The sequence below is a fragment of the Leucopleurus acutus genome, assembly GCF_964270905.1.
Source record: "Leucopleurus acutus genome assembly, chromosome: 3".
Taxonomy (NCBI): domain Eukaryota; kingdom Metazoa; phylum Chordata; class Mammalia; order Artiodactyla; family Delphinidae; genus Leucopleurus; species Leucopleurus acutus.
The window spans coordinates 67,256,658-67,277,633 of record NC_139145.1 but is presented as its reverse complement, the minus strand read 5'-3'; the positions used below and the strand labels follow the sequence as shown (position 1 = coordinate 67,277,633).

General features: G+C 38.8%; 2 protein-coding genes across 7 annotated transcripts in view; both read right to left on the bottom strand.

The window, feature by feature from the left end:
* Nucleotides 1–3,967, bottom strand: part of RAPGEF6 (Rap guanine nucleotide exchange factor 6) — a 221,816-nt gene extending 217,849 nt beyond the window's left edge. For 4 of the 5 annotated variants that reach the window (XM_082837180.1, XM_082837181.1, XM_082837182.1 and 1 more), the window contains exon 1: nt 3,731–3,967. In XM_082837180.1, coding sequence (XP_082693306.1) covers nt 3,731–3,799 — 69 coding nt within the window. In that variant the 5' untranslated portion in view covers nt 3,800–3,967. The remainder of the gene's footprint in view (nt 1–3,730) is intronic. The other variant, XM_082837183.1, reaches the window with a different exon arrangement.
* A 6,503-nt stretch (nt 3,968–10,470) lies between these two features.
* The window catches only part of FNIP1 (folliculin interacting protein 1), a 132,349-nt gene continuing 121,843 nt past the window's right edge, over nt 10,471–20,976 (bottom strand). For both annotated transcript variants that reach the window (XM_082837188.1, XM_082837189.1), the window contains 2 exons: nt 15,878–15,993; nt 10,471–13,224 (listed from right to left, as the gene is read on the bottom strand). In XM_082837188.1, coding sequence (XP_082693314.1) covers nt 13,146–13,224; nt 15,878–15,993 — 195 coding nt within the window. In that variant the 3' untranslated portion in view covers nt 10,471–13,145. The remainder of the gene's footprint in view (nt 13,225–15,877; nt 15,994–20,976) is intronic.

Sequence of the window (20,976 nt, the reverse complement as noted above, 5' to 3'; positions counted from 1 at the left end):
GAACTAGCTCAGGAAAGATAATGTGCTGTGGAAGCTGAATCTACACAGTAGGAGAAATGGCCAGAAAAGTAAAAACTGTGTTAGAACACAGTTCTAAATGGCATACTTTACGAAAGTTTCCATTCTCAGTGTCTGGCTCACTAGGATTATGCTTGAGTTGATAGTTTCATGTAAGGACAACAGATGGGTCAAAATAAAAGAACCATTAATTTTGTCCCAGAAACAAACAGAAGAGTTCTTTATTCATTAATTATATGATGCAAACATCTGATTACAAGATTATAAGACACTGATTCTTATCTATTTGTATATTTTTTTATAATGCTTTGTACCCAGTACGTATTCAAGGAAAAATAAGCTGAATCAATGCTTTATCCCCTTCTATTACACATTTTATTGGCTTAGCTTCCAGGACAGCACCACTCTATCCTAGTTTTTCTTCTCCTGCACTGTTTGCTCCCATGCCTTCTCCTTTGCTGGTTTCTGCTCTTCTCCCCTGACCTTGTAGTGATCAAGTGCCCCAGGGCACTGTCTTTGGTCCTCTTCTATTCCCATGTACACTCACTACTTCGGGAATTTCATCTAGTCTCCTGACTTTCGACATTATCTGTAAGCTAATAACTATAAAATTTCTATTTCCAACCCAGTCTTCTCTTTAGAAATAATTATAAATTGTATACGCAACTCCTTACTTGACATTTCTAACAGACATTTCAAATGTGACATATTCAAAACTGAATTTCTGATCCACTCCCCTCCCCAAAACTACTCCTCCTGCAGCTTTCCCAGTCTTTTTTTTTTTTTTTTTTTGCGGTACGTGGGCCTCTCACTGCTGTGGCCTCTCCCGTTGCAGAGCACAGGCTCCAGACGCACAGCCTCAGCGGCCATGGCTCAAGGGCCCAGCCACTCCGCGGCATGTGGGATCTTCCCGGATCGGGGCACGAACCCGGGTCCCCTGTATCAGCAGGCGGACTCTCAACCACTGCGCCACCAGGGAAGCCCTTCCCAGTCTCTTTGATGGCAGCTCAAACTCTCTTCAATGGTAACTCCAACACTCCAGTTATTCGGCCCAAAAACCTTGAAATCATGTTCGATTTTTTTTCTTCCTCAAAGCACAATCTAATCCATTAGCAAATCCTGTTGGCTAAATCCTGTTTCCATAATTGACTACTACTCACCACCAGCATTACTATCACTTTACTCTGAGTTATGATCTCTTCCCTGCTTTAATGTGATAACCTCTAACTGATGTTCCTGTTTCTTTCTACCCTTACTCCCACACAGTTTATTCTCAACCCAGCAAGCAGCCAGAGGATGCTTAAAAAACTAGGATAACATCGTTCCTCTGCTTCAAAACATTTTGGTGGAAAACAAAACCCTCTTTCACTCAAAGTAAAAGTCAAAGAATTTACAATTTAGAAAGTCCTGCATGATAAGCTCCATCCTACACCACCACTATCACCTCTCTGACTTCATCTCTTACCACTCTTCTCCAGTCACTCAGAGCTCCTTGCTATTCCTTGAATGCATCAGACACGTTCTCATCTTAGAACTTTTGCAATGACTATTCTACTTGGAAAGCTATTTCCCCATATATCCCCATGGCTAACTCTATCACATGAATCAGACTTTAATCAAAATTCATCTCAACCAGGACACCGACTACCTTAAATTGCACCCAGTCCTTGTCCCTTACTTCCAATTCCTTTATCCTGCTCTTTAACTAGCAATTATCAGCTAACATATTATGTAACATACTTGTTTATTATATTTATCTGCCTACTCCCCTCTCTCTTCTGTTAGAATGTAAACACCAATAGGGCATGCCTGTTTTGTTCACTGATACATCCTAGTGCACAAAATAGTGCCTTGAACTGGTAAGCTTTCAACAAATAATTGTTGAGTGAATATATTTATAATAGACCCTTAAGAGTCCACTAAAAAGAGTAAGGATCTTCTGAAAGCAGGCATGACCCTATGAGAATTTCATCAAATTATTTATCACAAATAGCTCAACACTAGGATTCAATTTATCACTTCTTTATTGATACTTCTGTACCCCGAACAAATTCTACACTCATTCAAAAGCACTGCCAATGATGGGACATCCCTGGCAGTCCAGGAGTTAGGACTCCACGCTTTCACTGCCAAGGGCCCGGGTTCAATCCCTGGTGGGGGAACTAAGATCCCACAAGCCACGTGGTGTGGCAATCAATCAACCAATAAATCAATAAATAAAAGTTTAAAAAGCACTGCCAGTGTTTCAAGCAGTTAACAAGTTATGCTGCTAGATGTCAGAGCTCCAGTCTGTGTACTGTGGGCAGCTGTTTAGCATTTCCTTAAACAACGCTGCTGTTCCAGTAAAACAAGATAAAGTACTTACACAGCACACTGGCCACCATAACTTTGTGAACAGTTTAGAAAGTTTCCTAAAGCTCAAACATAAGCAATTTCAAAGTAGGTAATTCTGTTATTAAAGAAAATTAGGATCTTCCCATTAAAATGTGAATTTATCATAAGTAATACTTAAAAGTAAAACCTACATTATACATTGTAAGCCTTGTATGATACCTTCTAATGATATTAAAACTATGGTAGATTCACCTGTTCAAAGTGAATGCTTTCAATTAACTCACAATTAACTCACAATGACCTCAAGAATTATCAGAGGAAAATTAAGACACATGGGATTACAAATGCAGGTCTTAAAAAGAGGACTGTGGAAAGTGGTAGAATTTGCTTTGTTTCTATGCAAAGATCAGGATTTCCAATAACAAAGTCTGACCCAGCAGCTACAATTACAGCTTGACTAATATCATGTCACAAAAGGTCAGCCCAAATTACTGAGACTTACTATGCAAAACATTATTAATCTGAAAAACACAAAAGTGACTTAGGAAGAACTAACCAAAGTACTTCATTTTATATATTGCAATTACACACAAGACAATCCAACAATCCATTCACGTTGTTAGTTTTTGCTTTTTGGTTTAGGAAACATACCACTTATTATGGAAACTTATCCAAATCAAGGAAAACCTTCCCCCCCCCCGCCCCCAATTTAAGCCTCTATAGGGACTGCCAAGGTTAACAGGTTTCAGTTATTTGCCCGAACACCAGCCTTCAGCTCAAGTGAAAATCATTTAACTCAATACAGCAGGTTTTGGATCCAAGCACAAAATACTGTAACATTTCCCAGCGACACACAAAAAACTACCTCCCCAGAACTTATCTTCAGATAGGCATAATTCTCCACCAGAATTCATCATCTGACTGGATGCAAAGTTTTAAACTGATCTTGAAAACTTTATCTTTCTTTAGGCAATTGAACAGCATTTCAAAGAACTTTAAGAGAAGTTACTTCTTAATAACACGGCCGTTATAGTTCACTTACAATTTTTCATAGTCTACCTATCTACGGGACAATCTCAGTCCGAGACCCACATTTTACCCTGAGAAAATACGATTTAGTAATGGTGCTTTTTTTTATCGAAAACACTGCGAAGTCACCGGCAAGGACGGGTGTGCTGGGAAGGCGGCACAGCGAGCGGGAACGACGGTCGTCACCCGCCCGCGACAAGGGCCCGGGTCAGGGCCGGGGACTCAGAGAACAGACACCTTGGCAGCAGGTGCGAGGCTCTGACAAGGGGACAGTTGCCGCAAGTTTCGGACCGACCGAGGGATGCTGTCCTTTGGACAGCGGGAGGCACGCCGGGCCAGCTGGCCTTACCTCGGGCGTCCGCTCGGGCGGCTTCTTCTTCAGCGCCTGCCTGGCTCCGGGGTCCACGGGTGAGTTCATGGTCGCGGCCCCGGCCCCCGTGCTCCCCAGCCTGCCCTTAGCAGCCCACGCGACAGCCCATTCACCCTAGGTAGGGGGGCTACACCCTTTTCCCCCTCCCCTGAAGAAGGGAGCTCCAGACTGCGGCGGGGACCCCGCTTCGGCAAACAAGCCTTCGCACGGCCCGCCCAGGGCCTCAGCCCACGCGCGACTGGCCAGAGAAGCCCGCGCGGGGGCGGAGGAAAGGCGAGTGCGCGTGCGCAGCACGCGCAAGCGCGCAAACGGACGCCTAAGGGCGTGACTCTGCAATGACGTAAAAACTGGGGCGGTGCAGTGAAGCCTCTTCCAACCCTTCTTCGTGAGATTTGAAGAAACGTCGCGAGACATCACCCAAGCCCGTCACGGGATCCGCCTCGGAGTTGGGGTTTCCGCCGCACCAGTTTCCGGTGGTGGGGGGGTGCTGAAAACGCGCTGTGACCTACTGAACGAGAATAGCGTGTTGGGGATCGAACCCGTGCGGCAGGTGTTCTGGGTGGAGAGTTCTGTTTGTGCCAAAATCCGGAAGCTCGGGGCATGGCCAAGCCCGGGGCGGAGCTCCAGGTCTGCAACTCCGACACCGCTCCCTAGGAGAACGTGCGGAAGTCGAAGCGGCCATTCGGCAAACAAGGAAGTTCATAGCTTCTCTTCCCTGTCTAATAAAACGAATCTGTTGTGGAAGGGGCCCGCCGAGAAGTACCTGCCTTGTCTAAGACGGACGCCCTGACATCACGGCAGAGGAACCGAAGTTTCGTGGCCTTGAGCAGGGGTGGGCAGCCACCGTGCCTGCAGCCAGCTCAAGAGTTACTGCTGGTTTGCGAAGTCAGTCTAGACTACGTTCACGTAACCAATGCCCAGGACAACCTTCCCTCCGCCCAACCCCTTCTCAGGCAGCGGGCCTTAGGGTTGCCTGGCTCAGGAGTGACCACTCTCTCACTACACTTTACATACTAGTCTGTTTCTCAACAGGCCGAATAAAGCAAATTAACATTTATTTACTAGTCCCTTGGTAAGAAAAACATCTCGACTACTCTCTGCGGCAGCCACACACCTGCAGAGGCTGTTTCTGCCTTAAGGTCACTAACAGAATTCCAGAATCCATCGTTCTAAACAGTCCTATGTCAGCGTACAGATAAGCCGTACAGGTTACACAGTTCCTTACTTTGGAGCCTCATAAGCATGTCCTTTCCACTGAATACATCTTAGTATTTCTTACAGCAATTGACATGGTTCCCTAAATAACTCGAAGCGATTTAAGATTATGACGTTATTCACATTAATTTTTAATGACATGGTAATAAGAAAATTATATTTTAGAGTAACAAAAGGGAAAGGAGAGTTCAGGCTGCAACATTCACCGTTTCAGGGACATAGTAATGATGGCTGATGTTAATAAGGGTTTTGTTTTCCGTTGGTCATTCACCTTGCCCAAACTTGAAGTTTACAACATAATATTAGCACATTTCGTTTTTAAGTATAGGACAAAAGTCTTACCAGGGAAGTTATGACTCAGCCACTCTGGAAGGAAATTTTCAGTTGATCACAATTGTGACATTGTCACTTTCGTCATTTTTTTGTGTATAAACATATCCTCTCAAAAGTCTGCGTAAGATCACAAAAGTTATCCCTTCCATTTTTGAAGCATGTTTCCAAAGCCACATCAATATTTTGAAAAGAGGGAAAAGGCATTAAAGCATGATGACCACGAGCTTGGACTTTAGGGGCAAACATCTGTATTTGTCTTTAATAGGCCATTTCTAGTTAAATGACTTAGTTATTTGATATTTCTAAACTTCAGTTTCCTTAACCGTAAAATGGGAATAGTAAAAGACCTATTGCTTTGGAATTCTCTTAAGATTGCATGAGATAATTTATGTGAAGCATTTAGGATGTTGCCTGCACAACCCAGGCACTCTTTACTATTTCTATTACTTTACCTCTAGAAAGTGATTTCTCTAAAGCATACATTCAAATTTGAAGAATTGGATAGGTTTTTCCTTTACTGCTTTTTTTTTATTAGAACTATGAAGAATCACATTTAAGTATTCATGAAGATGTGGAGCAACAGGAACTCTCACAAACTGCCAGTTAAGTGTCTATTGGGAAACCAGTTAGAAAAAAAAGAAGTATCTAGTAAAGCTGAAACTAGCAAGCCCACTCCTTGATATATGTCCTAAAGAATACCCAGAAAAGATGAACAAAAATGGGCACTGTTCATATTAGCCAAAAATTGGAAACAACCGAATTGTCCATCAACTATAGAATGGGTAAATTGCTGTATATTCATTCAGTGAAATACCACCTACACAGCACATGAATGAATCTCCAACATAATGTTGATAGAAAAAAAGCAAAACAAAATATGAGGTATAATTACACAAAGTTCAAACAAGCAAAACTAAAGTATATCACTTAGGGATGCATACACAAAACTATTAAAAGAGAGCAAGGAAATGTTCACGAAAATCATGTTGGAATTTACAAAAATGAGAAGGGAGAGTATTACGATCAGGATAGGGCACATGGAGGAGGGGTGGAGATCCTGAATTACTGAAAATGATTTACTTCTTGACCTAACTGATGGTTACATTAGTGTACATTTATTAATTTTATATAATACTTGACAAGAAAAAATTAAGTCTATAAAAGTAACATTAATATAGACCTTATAAGACAGCAACAGTAAAAACAGTATATTAATATCCACAGTAACTATACACACCTAAATTTAAACATATTTTCAAAATCTATCTTGTCCTTTCCTATCCTGTATTGTGCTTTGGTATGCTGAAAAAAGTGAGGAGACAGTGAGAGCTCTAATAGCTATTTTCAGAGAAAAGCCAACCTCTACGATAGGATTCACCAACATTAACATGTATCTGAAACAAAAAAGTAATGGTTCTGAATGCAAGTAATTTACTAAATTATAGGAAAACAAAAAGATGGTTAAGTCTTTAAAAAAAAAGGTAGCTTAACTACTTACCCTACCTTAATTTTTGTCATTATACTTACCACAACCTGACAGCATAATATCTTTGTCTATCTCCTCCACCAGCAGGAAATATGTAAACTTCATGAGAAAGTGTGTGTTATTTACTGACTTATACCTGGCACCCAGACCCGTGCCCAGCACATAACAGGTGCTCAATCAATATCTTCTAAATGAACAAACTGATCTATCTAAGGACTAAGTGATTAAGAGGGGATTTTGCTTTTAAAAAGATAGACACTTGATTGCTTTCCAATGACAAAGAAAGATATCTGGCTAGACAACTGTTCTATTATGCAAAACTGAATACTTATTAGGCACACACAATCATATGGCCATCTTTGCAGAACAACAGCAAACCATCAAAAGATTGAAGTTAAGAGCACTGGTTTTAATAGCACCTAGAATGGAGTAAGGAATTCAGATTTGGGGTATGCTGGGAAACTGAGTCACTACTAGTTGAAAACTAAGAGCACTTGCTGGCCCAATTTCTATCACTGAATAAGAATCTTTGAGGGTGGGGTCTAGGAATTAATACTTTCCAAACACTATCTAGGTGTTCCTAATATGCAACCAGGTTTGAAAACTACTTTAAACTAACTCAGGTTTTGGACTGGTCTGACCCATCTTAATTCCAACACAGTGAAGGGTATTGACTTGTGAGTGATGAAGCAAATGTATGACACAAAAGTGGCATCACAAGTTTCTTGAGGAAATAATATCTTCTTTATATTTACACAACAACACTTCAACAAGGTTATTCCCTTTGAGACAATTTAGGTAACACTGCTTTTATCAATAATTTTACTTTGACTGTTGAGGTGAATATAAAGACATGTTTTGGGACTGTCCTTGTTACAATGGTCACTTGGAAAGGAAGGAATCTCCAACCTCTTCAACTTAATACTCTCCTTAAATACAGTTATACCTAGGGGAGGTCTAATCAGATAGTGCTAACCTGGGCAGAGAGCTGTCTGCAACCTGATGAAGGGATAGGTCTAGGCTCATACTTTTACGAAAAGGAGAGTCCCTTTTAAAGGAAATGTTATAAGGGGACCAAATCCTGGCGTGTTGGCAAGAAAGAAGCCCCTGACCCAAGCATATGCTTTAAGACCAGAAGTTCTCCTGAAAAAATAATGGATGGAAATTTCATCCATTTAAAAATCTCTTGCTTAGTGTACATCATGGTGACTGTAACTAATCACACTGTGTTGTACAATTAATAACGTTGTATCGTACAGTATAATAACACTGTGCCGAGAATAGATCTTAAAAGTTCTCACCACAAGAAAGAAAATTTTTGTCACTGTGTGTGGTGACAGATGTTGACTGATTATGGAGATAATTTCTCAGTACATACAAATATCAAATCACTATCCTGTACACCTGAAACGAATATAATGTTACTTGTCAGTTGTATCTCAATAAAAAACGTAGAAAAAAAAAAATCTCTTGCTAAAAATTTCTTTTAAAAAATTTAAAAGAAAATTCTTTACAACTCTCTTGTGGATTGCCTGTATTTTCTTTTCTTTAGGGAAGTTTCAAATCTTAACTCTACAGCAAACATGGCCAAGTCTACATTCTGCACTATAAAGCAAGGACAAGAAGCATTACAGTCTCCAACTTCCCCCTTTCCTATCTGCCTAAGTCCTTCTCACTCAGAGTTACAATTCCCCAGCCCCCAGTGCACCTTCAGCTCATGTTTGGTCCCACTTGCCACCTGACCCCTACACCTCCTACAATGGCAAAGACAAACAAAGAAATCTCAGGTATCTTTACAACACATCTGTCACCACATCCTAGTTGGAAACATTCTGTTCTGAGACAGGAAAGAGTATATGACCTCAGATTAAATTCTCTGTATTTCAGTTTCTCATTAGCAGAATCTATGCTTCTCAGAAATGTTGCAAGATTTCTTTAAATTTTTATCAGAGAACAGCACATATAAACACAGGTAATTATAAACCTCTAAACTATCTGATAAATGCTTCCCAAATACTTGATACTTCCTTTCTGCTTTAAAACAGTGCACTTAGTCTCTTCAGTCAAATGTAAGAGTGATAAATGTAAAATAATATAAAAACAGGCACTGCAAAAAGCCCCTGGCCTAATCCTGCCGCCTGGCGTAACTCTGCCCAAATCAACCCAACCTGAGTAAGGCAGCTTCCCAACAGCCTACTCAGGGTTGAATCACTGCTGCAGAGTAGGCGCTAAGGACTGATGGAAGAGGTGACTTCCCTACAATGCAGATGAAGACGACAGACTTGCTCAGAGGGACATGCAAATCCATGAACAGAACAGGATTAGAATCCAAACCAACAGGCCAATTTTTTGTTTAATTTTAAAGTCAGGGGCTTCCCTGGTGGCGCAGTGGTTAAGAATCTGCCTGCCAATGCAGGGGACACGGGTTCAAGCCCTGGTCTGGGAAGATCCCACGTGCCGCGGAGCAACTAAGCCCGTGCACCACAGCTACTGAGCCTGCACTCTAGAGCCTGTGAGCCACAACTACTGAGCCCATGTGCTACAACTACTGAAGCCCGCACACCTAGAGCCTGTGCTCCGCACAAGAGAAGCTACTTCTCATTGCCTTCTCAAGGCAATGAGAAGCCCGTGCACCTCAACGAAGAGAAGCACCTACTTGCTGCAACTAGAGATAGCCCATGCGCATCAACGAAGACCCAATGCAGCCAAAAATAAATAAATAAAATAATAAAGTCAGTAGTAATTTTAATTAGAAACAATGTTCTTGACGAGTTTACATGGCTTCTCCTAGTTTTAAATGATTGATATTCAGTTTGTTTTCACAAAAGCACTTAAAGAAAATTTCAATTTGTCATCGTGAAGATTAGGTCAAATGTAAGAATATACCATATTTTTTTGGTTACTACACTTTAACTCAAAAGAATATATGTTAGGACTTCCCTGGTGGCGCAATGGTTAAGAATCCGCCTGTCAATGCAGGGGACACGGGTTTGAGCCCTGGTCCAGGAAGATCCCACAGGCTGTGGAGCAGCTAAGCCTGTGCATTGCAACTACTGAGCCTGCACTCTAGAGCCTGCAAGCCACAACTACTGAGCCCACATGCTGCGACTACTGAAGCCCGCGCGCTCTCGGGCCTGTGTCCTACAACTACTAAGCCCGCGTGCTGCAACTACTGAAGCCCGCGCCTAGAACCCATGCTCCACAACAAGAGAAGCTACCGCAATGAGAAGCCCGTGCACTGCAACGAAGAGTAGCCTCTCTCACTGCAACTAAAGAAAGCCCGCGCACAGCAACAGACCCAATGCAGCCAAAAATAAAAAAAATAAAGAATAAATGTTAAATTTCCCCCAAAATAAAATAGATAGGAGCTGTACAGCAAAGGCTGGACAGATTACCTAGCAACCATAGCAGCCCAAAATTACTGAGCATTTGGAGTGTGCCAAGCATTGAGATAAATTCTTGACATTCCTTATTTCATTTGACTCTCACAACCTCATAAAGTAGATTCTACTAAGTTACCAATTCAGAAATTTAGGATTAGAGAAGGACATTATGAACAAGGTCACATGCCTAGAAGTGTCACATTTGGGAAAACAATCCAGGTGGGCCGGCACCAGAATCCATGTTACATATACCTTATTAAATGTGAAAGAAAGAACATCATCATCCATCAAATTGACATGTGTATTTATTGCACAAATATCCCCTAGAACTGGGAGGTTATTATAATACAGGCGTACATTTGAGAAATGTATACAGAACAAGAAACAAGTATTTACATTTTACATCTCCCACCATCTAAATAACTTAAAGCATAATAATCTCATAAGACATCTACCAGAAGTAGGCATTGTGTAAAATCTGTTTCTTTTTAAAGTGATCATCCCCAGTGTATGCCAATTGCAACAAAATGAAATCTGTGCTAGTATGTTTATTGCACTTAACATTTTCAAACTCAAAATTAAGACATATTAATAAAAGCCAGGAATATTTAAAATCAAACCAATTAGTTTATATACAGGAAAAATTAGTTTTAAATCTATAATGTAAAAGATCCCTTTTTCATCTCCTGTTGCAACAAATAGGTTTTTAAAATGTGTAACATATATCTATCTGTACCGTAAGAAGTTGAAAAAAATTATTTTGAACAGGCCAAAAATTCTTTTCACATTCATCATAATGATCACACTTTAAAGAAGTAGCAGCTCATTCCTTGGGCTTTGTGTAATGCAAGAATGACTATGACGAAGGAGCAGAAATTACAGAAGAATTGCAAATTATAAAACTCAGGAATCCTATAAGGATTGATGATTCTATAAGAAACTATAGGCCTTTTCCTTTCAAGCAAAGCTTAGTTTTAAGAATTACAGTAGCATGAGCCATCCATTTATTGAAGACTAGATTTCCTAAATGGTAATTTATTAGAGATTTCAAATAGATAGGACTGTGAATAGTTCAATGATTAATTTAAACAATAACACACATAAAAAAGACACTGTCTACCTGCTACATATTCTGAACTACAATTAAAAATAAAAATGTACAGTGGCCACGTATGATCTTTTCTATATTCTGAATTCTGCTAAAGAGATTGATTCATAAAATTCCAAACAACAGATGAGAGAAGAACTTCATTAATGAATAGACTAAAAAAATTAAGCTGACGAAAATATATCCATAAACACTCTTTGACAGCAAGTCATCCATGGAAGACTCTGGTACTAACTGGGACCAGCTGATAGGACACAGGGGCCAAAGCAATTGCAAGCACACCAATTTCAGGTTTACATTCCATTAGAATAACCATTTCTTCTTAGTCTAGCTGGAGATTAGAGTAAGACAAAATGTGACCCAATGCTATAAATTCAAGGTCAAAGACTAAATAAACCACAGAAATCTTCCTTAATTATTGAAAACTTAAATAGCAAGAATAGATGCATTATAGACAAAATGTACCTAGAAACAGAATGAGCAAGTGGTTTTCTGTTTTAAGCTAATCAACTAATTATGATGAAAATAGTTCATGAAAGCAGAAACCAGCTTCACTTCTAGCATTAAAAGCATCTTAGACCAGGTAAGTAAAGGATAAACTATAATGTAGTATTTCAAGTAAACTGAGGTAGTAGAGCATAATGAAAACTTTATCTACCCATCTTTCTATTTACATTACTTACAAGAGTTTGGTTCCATATTAGCCTTTCTCACAAGCAACACTCTACAATATATACAAAAACAATAACAACTGAAAAGTTGAAATCTTTGAAAAAAGTTAGCTTTTGGAAGAGAGGAGCTATTAGAGAAAAAAAAAATCTTAAGAGTTAATGAGTTCTTTTAGTGTAAACTGAATATTATGAAGCAGTGAAATAAATATTCAGTTCCTATGGGTTCAAGAAGGGCTGATACCGAAACCAAGGGCCTCGGCTACCTGAGCACTTTTAAAGAAAATAGTATTATTTCTGCCAATGCTTTGGTGCAATTTTTAATCCTAATTTTAATTTATTAAATTAAATGCAAATATGTAAATATTAACATTTATAAGAATTAGCTTATACTTATAAACAAATGGTATAAAGTAGTATTCTTATTTTGGGAATCTACATTCCTCAGCCTTAAAAAAAGATTGGCTTTACTTATATTTTAGGGTGTGTGAAACAGAAAAATCACCAGAAAGTAATATTTCAACATTATATACAATTAATCCTAGTTGAAAATATATTTTTTAAAAAGGCATGTTTACCAATCTTGTATTTCTACCTCTGCTTTTTTAAAAAATAGATACATATGTACACTTGGATGGATAACATAACACAGATTTATACGCTTTATTCTGAGTTTATTCTAATTAACAAGCTGTTTAAAATACTCTGAGAAATACCCAGAAATCAGCTATTTTGAATTGAAAAACAAAAAAACACAAAGTTTCATAGATCTTTGTACCTTAGAAATAAACAATTAAAACTAATGAAATGACTCTTTCTGAGCCATTTAATCATGAGATATCCATTCCTCCTACTTATGGGTTATGGCAAGACTGTAGTGATCATAATGAAATTCCTCAATGTTATTCATTTTGTAGAAACGTCGAAGTTACACTTTGGCTTCTTCAAATGCTTTCCCCCCAAATGCTGTTTTTAGTTTCACTTGGTTAAAAGTCTGCCACCATCCAGAAGTCCAGTCAAAATGAAAAAGCCATCCAGTGATGACACAATATGCACTGCAATGCAGAATACCCACCCAGGTGACTGACTCATTCAGATGAAGGTCTGACAGAGAAAAAAAATTGCCATAAATGCATGTTGTGACTGCTTCCTTGGTTTCTACTTAACTTTCCACCAAAGTTAATTTCCAACAGCCTTTCTGTTAAAGTAGTATCTGAGCAACATATGGAGAGTGAGTGCTTGCTACAGCAGCCAGAAGAGGAAGATCACTGGATTCAATCCTGAAATTAAAAAAAACAAAAATCTCAGTTCAGGTTTATTCCTACAGGCAATGACTGCTATCTATAAAGTCACTATACATCTCCACTCAAGGAGCTTGGCCACCCTGGCCAAAAGGAAAAGGGTAAGAGAACTGAAGATAATGAAAATTAGAAATTTTTCAGTAAGTAAAAACCATAACTAAAGATTTTTAAAACAGAAAGCCTCTGAAACCCAACAGTAACAAAGTCACGAATGCAGGAAACCATCTCACTGATGTGCTGATGAACCATGCATCAGGGCAAGGGATAATGTCTAAGAAATACTATATAGGGACTTCACTGGTGGCGCAGTGGTTAAGAAGCCACCTGCCAATGCAGGGGACACAGGTTCGAGCCGTGGTCCAGGAAGATCCCACATACCACGGAGCAACTAAGCCTGTGTGCCACAACTACTGAGCCCACGTGACACAACTACTGAAGCCTGTGTGCCTAGAGCCTGTGCTCCGCAACAAAGAGAAGCCACCGTAATGAGAAGCCTGCTCACCACAACGAAGAGTAGCCCCCGCTTGCTAAAACTAGAGAAAGCCCACGCCCAGCAACGAAGACCCAACGCAGCCAAAAATAAATAAATAAATTTATTTTTTTAAAAAAAGAAATATTGGGCTTCCCTGGTGGCGCAGTGGTTGAGAGTCTGCCTGCTGATGCAGAGGACACGGGTTCGTGACCCGGTCCGGGAAGATCCCACATGCCGCGGAGCGGCTGGGCCCGTGAGCCATGGCCGCTGAGCCTGCGCGTCCGGAGCCTGTGCTCCACAACGGGAGAGGCCTCAACAGTGAGAGGCCCGTGTACCGCAAAAAAAAAAAAAAAAAAAAAAAAAAAGAAATATTATATAGTATAATAACAGAATAATAGTGTGCAGCCATATTGTTTTGGATACAAATGTTTCTATAATAAGATTTACTGGGAAGACATAATGGAAGCCTCTTAAAAATACAACCTACCACAAATAACTTATACGAAAAGAAAAATGGCCAATAAATATCAAAATAAGTTATGCAGACACACTCCTCGTTAGAGAATAAACCTGAATAAAATCAGATTTCATTTTTCAGCTAGTAGCTTGGCGAAGATTAAAAAGTTTGGTAATAAATAGCAGTAAGAAGAGTGTGCTTCCCACTGTTCGTGAAAATTTATTCTGGTACTTTCTGGATAGCATTTACTATTACTATCAAAATACCAACAACTTAATCACATATGGCCTTTAATTCAAAAATTCTACATCAAAGAATTTATCCTATAAACCTCAAAGGTTTATATTTATTCCAGCATTGATTTGTAACAGCAAAACACTGAAAATAAATTCCACCATATAATGGAATGCATTACAGCCATTAAAAATGATATAGATCAGTATGTGTGGTACGTGCTTAAATGAACAAACATTCAAGATACATTAAAAGGCAAGATGCACCAAGATATATAGAGTACAAATTAATTTATATTTTTAACCCTACACATTTAAAAATTCTGTAAGAAGAAACAATCCATTAACTGTGCTTGACTGAGGATTGGAAGTTGAGGAAAAGACTTACTTTTCACTTTATGCCAAAATGCACTGAAACTTTCATTATATGTACATTACTTTACAAATTAGTTTAAATTTTCTAAAAATAAAGGCATTACATGCGGAGAATCATCTATTTCCAATCTGGATAATAAGCAATAACATTAATGAATGAATTTAATTTGGTTTCAGACATATAGTAGCAACTCGATGTTGGCTCTTTCCCCCTTCATAAAAGCTCAAATTAGACAAAAGTTCTAGCTTGTTTTAATTTATTCAACCAGCATTTCAAGAAATAATTTTCACATACACACACACAAAGTGGACATAGAACACAGGGAAAGTGACTACAGAACATAATGAAAGGGGCTATACTATGCCTCTCGCCAATTTCCTGTTTGTCCTTCAGTTAGCATTTTAGATAATTAGCTTCTTCCCAGGAATAACTTCAGAGTATAAAGACATAATATATAGATAATGGGGAAGGAGTAATAATATGTAGATAATATACCATCATCCATAGAGTGCCATTACTTCAATCAGATCATTTGGAAGGCCGGGCAGATGCTGGGAATGATGAGTTTACAACATATTTAATAAATAAAAACGAATACTTACTTATTTTTTTCTAATGCAAAAATTTAGACTTTAATTCCTTTTTATTCGACTATATTCTCAACCTACTGTAACTGCACAAGAGAAAGTGCATTTCAGATCAGTGTAGGACAGGGTTCTGCTTTTATACTGTATACATCAGGGGTCCCCAACCCACAGGCCGTGGACTGGTACTAGTCTGTGGCCTGTTAGGAACCAGGCCACACAGCAGGAAGTGACCGGCGGGCAAGCGAGCAAAGCTTCATCAGCCGCTCCCCATCATTCGCATTACTGCCTAAGCCATTCTCCACACCCCGTTGGTGGAAATGGAAACCAATCCCTGGAGCCAAAAAGGTTGGGGACCGCCGGTATAGAACAACCCAGCTGATAACAGTATACAGCTTCTAACAAGACAAAAAACTTAAAAAGAAAAAAGGCAATTCTGAGGAATATTCCTTGCCTAAATAAACACACTGAAACAAGAAAGCAAAGCCGGAAAAGGAATCAGGAACATACCCTAAAACCACTCCCAGCTCCTTGACATGAACACGCATCTGCCCCCTCAAGTACTCAGACAGCATTTTGCTCTTGAAGTATAGCTCCTGTAACCGGTCTTCAAGATGCATTACACACTGCAGTTAGGAGGGAAACAAGAATCAAGTCAGAAAATGGACAACTCTTAAGTAATGCAAATTCCAAAGCATCATGTTTTGACAATTCTATTTAGTTATTCCAACATAAACTAAAATTTGGAGCACATTTTTATTTTTTGAATTTTATTTTATTTTTTATATAGCAGGTTCTTATTAGTTATCCATTTTATACATATTAGTGTATATATGTCAGTACCAGTCTACCAATTCATCCCACCACCCGCACCACCCCGCCGCTGCATCAATGTACATTCCCACCAACAATGCCAGAGGGTTCCTCCTCTCCACACCTTCTCGAGCATTTGTTGTTTGTAGATTATATGATGATGCCCAATCTAAATGGTGTGAGGTGATACCTCATTGTAGTTTTGATTTGCATTTCCCTAATAATTAGTGATGTTCAGCAGCTTTTCATGTGCTTCTTGGCCTTCTTGGGAGAAATGTCTATTTAGGTCTTCTGCCCATGGATTGGGTTGTTTGTTTTTTTAATGTTGAGCTGCATGAGCAGTTTATATATTTTGGAGATTAATCCTTTGTCCATTGATTCGTCTGCAAATATTTTCTCCCATTCTAAGGGTTCTCTTTTCATCGTTTGTAGTTTCTTTTGCTGTGGAAAAGCTTTTAATCTTAATTAAGTCCCATATGTTTATTTTTGTTTTCATTTCTTTTTTTTTTCTGTGGTACATGGGCCTCTCACTGTTGTGGCCTCTTCCTCTGTGGAGCACAGGCTCCGGAGGCACAGGCTCAGTGGCCATGGCTCATGGGCCCAGCCGCTCCGCGGCATGTGGGATCCTCCCGGACCAGGGCATGAACCCATGTCCCCTGCAGCGGCAGGGAGACTCTCAACCACTGCACCACCAGGGAAGCCCTGTTTTCATTTCTTACTCTAGGAGGTGGGTCAAAAAAGATCTTGCTGTGGTTTATGTCAAAGAGTGTTGTTCCTATGTTTTCCTCTAAGAGTTTTATAGTGTCTGGTCTTACATTTAGGTCTCAAATCCATTTTGACTTTATTTTTGTGTATGGTGCTAGGGAGTGTTCTAATTTCATTCTTTTACATGTAGCTGTCCAGTTCTCCCAGTACCACTTACTGAAGAGACTGTCTTTTCTCCATTGTATATCCCTGCCTCCTTTGTCACAGATTAGTTGACCATAGGTGCATGGGTTTATCTCTGGCCTTTCTATCCAGTTCCTTGGATCTATATTTCTGTTTTTGTGCCAGTACCATACTGTCTTGATTACTGTAGCTTTGTAGTACAGTCTGAAGTCCGGAAGCCTGATTCCTCCAGCTCCGTTTTTTTCCCTCAAGACTGCTTCGACTATTAGGGGTCTTTTGTGTCTCCACACAAATTTTAAGATTTTTTGCTTAGTTCTATAAAAAATGCCATTGGTAATTTGATAGGGATTGCACTGAATCTGTAGATTGCTTTGGGTAGTACAGTCATTTTCATAATATTGATTCTTCCAGTCCAAGAACATGGTATATATCTCCATCTGTTTGTATCATCTTTAATTTCTCTCATCAGTGTCTTATACTTTTCTGCATACACGTCTTTTGTCTCCCTAGGTAGGTTTATTCCTAGGTATTTTATTATTTTTGTTGCAATGGTAAATGGGAGTGTTTCCTTAATTTCTCTTTCAGATTTTTCATCACTAGTGTATGGGAATGCAAGAGATTTCTGTGCATTAATTTTGTATCCTGCAACTTTATCAAATTCATTGATTAGCTCTAGTAGTTTTCTGGTGGTATCTTTAGGATTCTTTATGTATAGTATCATGTCATCTGCAGTGTCAGTTTTACTTCTTCTTTTCCAATTTGTATTCTTTTTATTTCTTTTTCTTCTCTGATTGCGGTGGCTAGCACTTCCAAAACTATGTTGAAAAACAGTGGTGAGAGTGGACATCCTTCTCTTGTTCCTGATCTTAGAGGAAATGCTTTGAGGTTTTCACCGTTGAGAATGATGTTTGCTGTGGGTTTGTCGTACATGGCCTTTATTATGTTGAGGTAGGTTCCCTCTATGCTCACTTTCTGGAGAGTTTTTGTCATAAATGGGTGTTGAACTTTGTCAAAAGCTTTTCCTGCATCTATTGAGATGATCATATGGTGTGACCATATTCTTCAATTTGTTAATATGGTGTATCACATTGATTATTTGCGTATATTGGAGAATCATTACATTCCTGGGATAAATCCCACTTCCTCATGGTATATGATCCTTTTAATGTGTTGTTCGATTCTGCTTGCTAGTATTTTGTTGAGGATTTTTGCATCTATATTCATCAGTGATATTGGTCTGTAATTTTTTTTTGTAGTATCTTTGTCTGGTTTTGGTGTCCTCATAGAATGAATTTGGGAGTGTTCCTTCCTCCACAATTTTTTGGAAGAGTTTGAGAAAGATGGGTGTTAGCTCTTCTCCAAATGTTTGATAGAATTCACCTGTGAAGCCATCTGGTACTGGACTTTTGTTTCTTAGAAGATTTTTAATCACAGTTTCAATTTCATTACTTGTGATTGGTCTGTTCATATTTTCTATTTCTTCCTGGTTCAGTCTTGGTAAGTTATATCTTTCTAAGAATTTGTTCATTTCTTCCAGGTTGTCCATTGCATTGGCATAGAGTTGCTTGTAGTAGTGTCTTAGGATGCTTTGTATTTCTGCGGTGTCTGCTGCAACTTCTCCTTTTCATTTCTAATTTTATTGATTTGAGTCCTCTCCCTCTTTTTCTTGATGAGTCTGGCTAATGGTTTATCAATTTTGTTTATCTTCTCAAAGAACCAGCTTTTAGTTTTATTGATCTTTGCTACTGTTTTCTTTGTTTCTATTTCATTTATTTCTGCTCTAATCTTTATCATTTCTTTCCTTCTACTAACTTTGGGTTTTGCTTGTTCTTCTCTACTTCTTTTAGGTGTAAGGTTAGATTGTTTATTTGAGATTTTTCTTGTTTCTTGAGGTAGGCTTGTATGGCTATAAACTTCCATCTTGTAATTGCTTTTGCTGCATCCCATAGGTTTTGGATTGTCATGTTTTCATTGTCATTTGTCTCTATTTTTTGATTTCCTCTTTGATTTCTTCAGCGATCGCTTGGTTATTTAGTAACATATTGTTTAGCCTTCAAGTGTTTGTGTTTTTTATTTTTTTTTCCCTGTAACTGATTTCTAATCTCATAGCATTGTGGTCAGAATAGATGCTTGATATGATTTCAATTTTCTTAAATTTACTGAGGCTTGATTTGTGACCCAAGATGCGATCTATCCGGGATAATGTTCCATGTGCACTTGAGAAGAAAGTGTATTCTGTTGTTTCTGGATGGAATGTCCTATAAATACCAATTAAATCTGGTCTATTGTGTCATTTAAAGCTTGTGTTTCCTTATTAATTTTGTTTGCATGATCTGTCCATTGGTGTAAGTGATGTGTTAAAGTCCCCCATTATTACTGTGTTACTGTCAATTTCCTCTTTTATAGCTGTTAGCAGTTGCCTTATGTATTGAGGTGCTTCTATGTTGGGTGCATATATATTCATAATTGTTATATCTTCTTCCTAGATTGATCCCTTGATCATCATGTAGTGTCCTTCCTTGTCTCTTATAACATTCTTTAAAGTCTATTTTATCTGAGTATTGCTACTCAAGCTTTCTTTTGATTTCCATTTGCATGGAATATCTTTTTCCATCCCCTCATTTTCAGTCTGTATGTGTCGTAGGTCTGAAGTGGGTCCCTTGCAGACAGCATACATATGGGTCTTGTTTTTTTATCCATTCAGCAAGCCTGTGTCTTTTAGTTGGAGCATTTAATACATTCACGTTTAAGGTAATTGTTGATATGTATGTTCCTACTACCATTTTCTTAATTGTTTTGGGTTTGTTTTTGTAGGTCCTTTTCTTCTCTTGCGTTTCCCACTTAGAGAAGTTCCTTTAGCATTTGTTGTAGAGCTGGTTTGGTGGTGCTGAATTCTCTTAGCTTTTGCTTTTCTGTAAAGCATTTGATTTCTCCATTGAATCTGAATGAGATTATTGCTGGGTAGAGTAATCTTGGTTGTAGGTTCTTCCTTTCATCACTTTAAACATGTCATGCCACTCCCTTCTGGCTTGTAGAGTTTCTGCTGAGAAATCAGCTCTTAACCTTATGGGAGACCTCTTGTATGTTATTTGTCGTTTTTCCCTTGTTGCTTTCAATAATTTTTCTTAGTCTTTAATTTTTCCCAATTTCATTACTATGTGTCTTGGCGTGTTTCTCCTTGGGTTTATCTTGTGTGGAACTCTCTGAGCTTCCTGGACTTGGGTGGCTATTTCCTTTACCACGTTAGGGAAGTTTTTGACTATAATCTCTTCAAATATTTTCTCGGGTCCTTTCTCTCTCTCTTCCCCTTCTGGGACCCCTATAATGCGAATGCTGTTGTGTCTAATGTTGTCCCAGAGGTCTCTTAGGCTGTCTTTATTTCTTTTCATTCTTTTTTCTTTATTCTGTTCTGCAGCAGTAAATTCCACCGTTCTGTCTTCCAGGTCAGTTATCAGTGCTTCTGCCTCAATTATTCTGCTATTAATTCCTTGTAGTGTATTTTTCATTTCAGTTATTGTATTGTTCATCTCTGTTTGTTTTTTAATTCTTCTAGGTCTTTGTTAAACATTTCTTGCATCTTCTAGATCTTTGCCTCCATTCTTTTTCCGAGGTCCTGGATCATCTTCACTATCATTATTCTGAACTCTTTTTCCGGGAGGTGGTCTATCTCCACTTCATTTAGTTGTTTTTCTAGGGTTTTATCTTGTTCCTTCATCTGGTACATAGCCCTCTGACTTTTCATCTTGTCTATCTTTCTGTGAATGTGGCTTTTGCTCCACAGGCTGCAGGATTGTAGTTCTTCTTGCTTCTGCTGTCTGCCCTCTGGAGCACATTTTTAAAGCATGCAATCTTAGCTAAAGGAGTGTAAACCTTCTCTAGCTCATATCAAAGATTTAGAGTCTACAGTT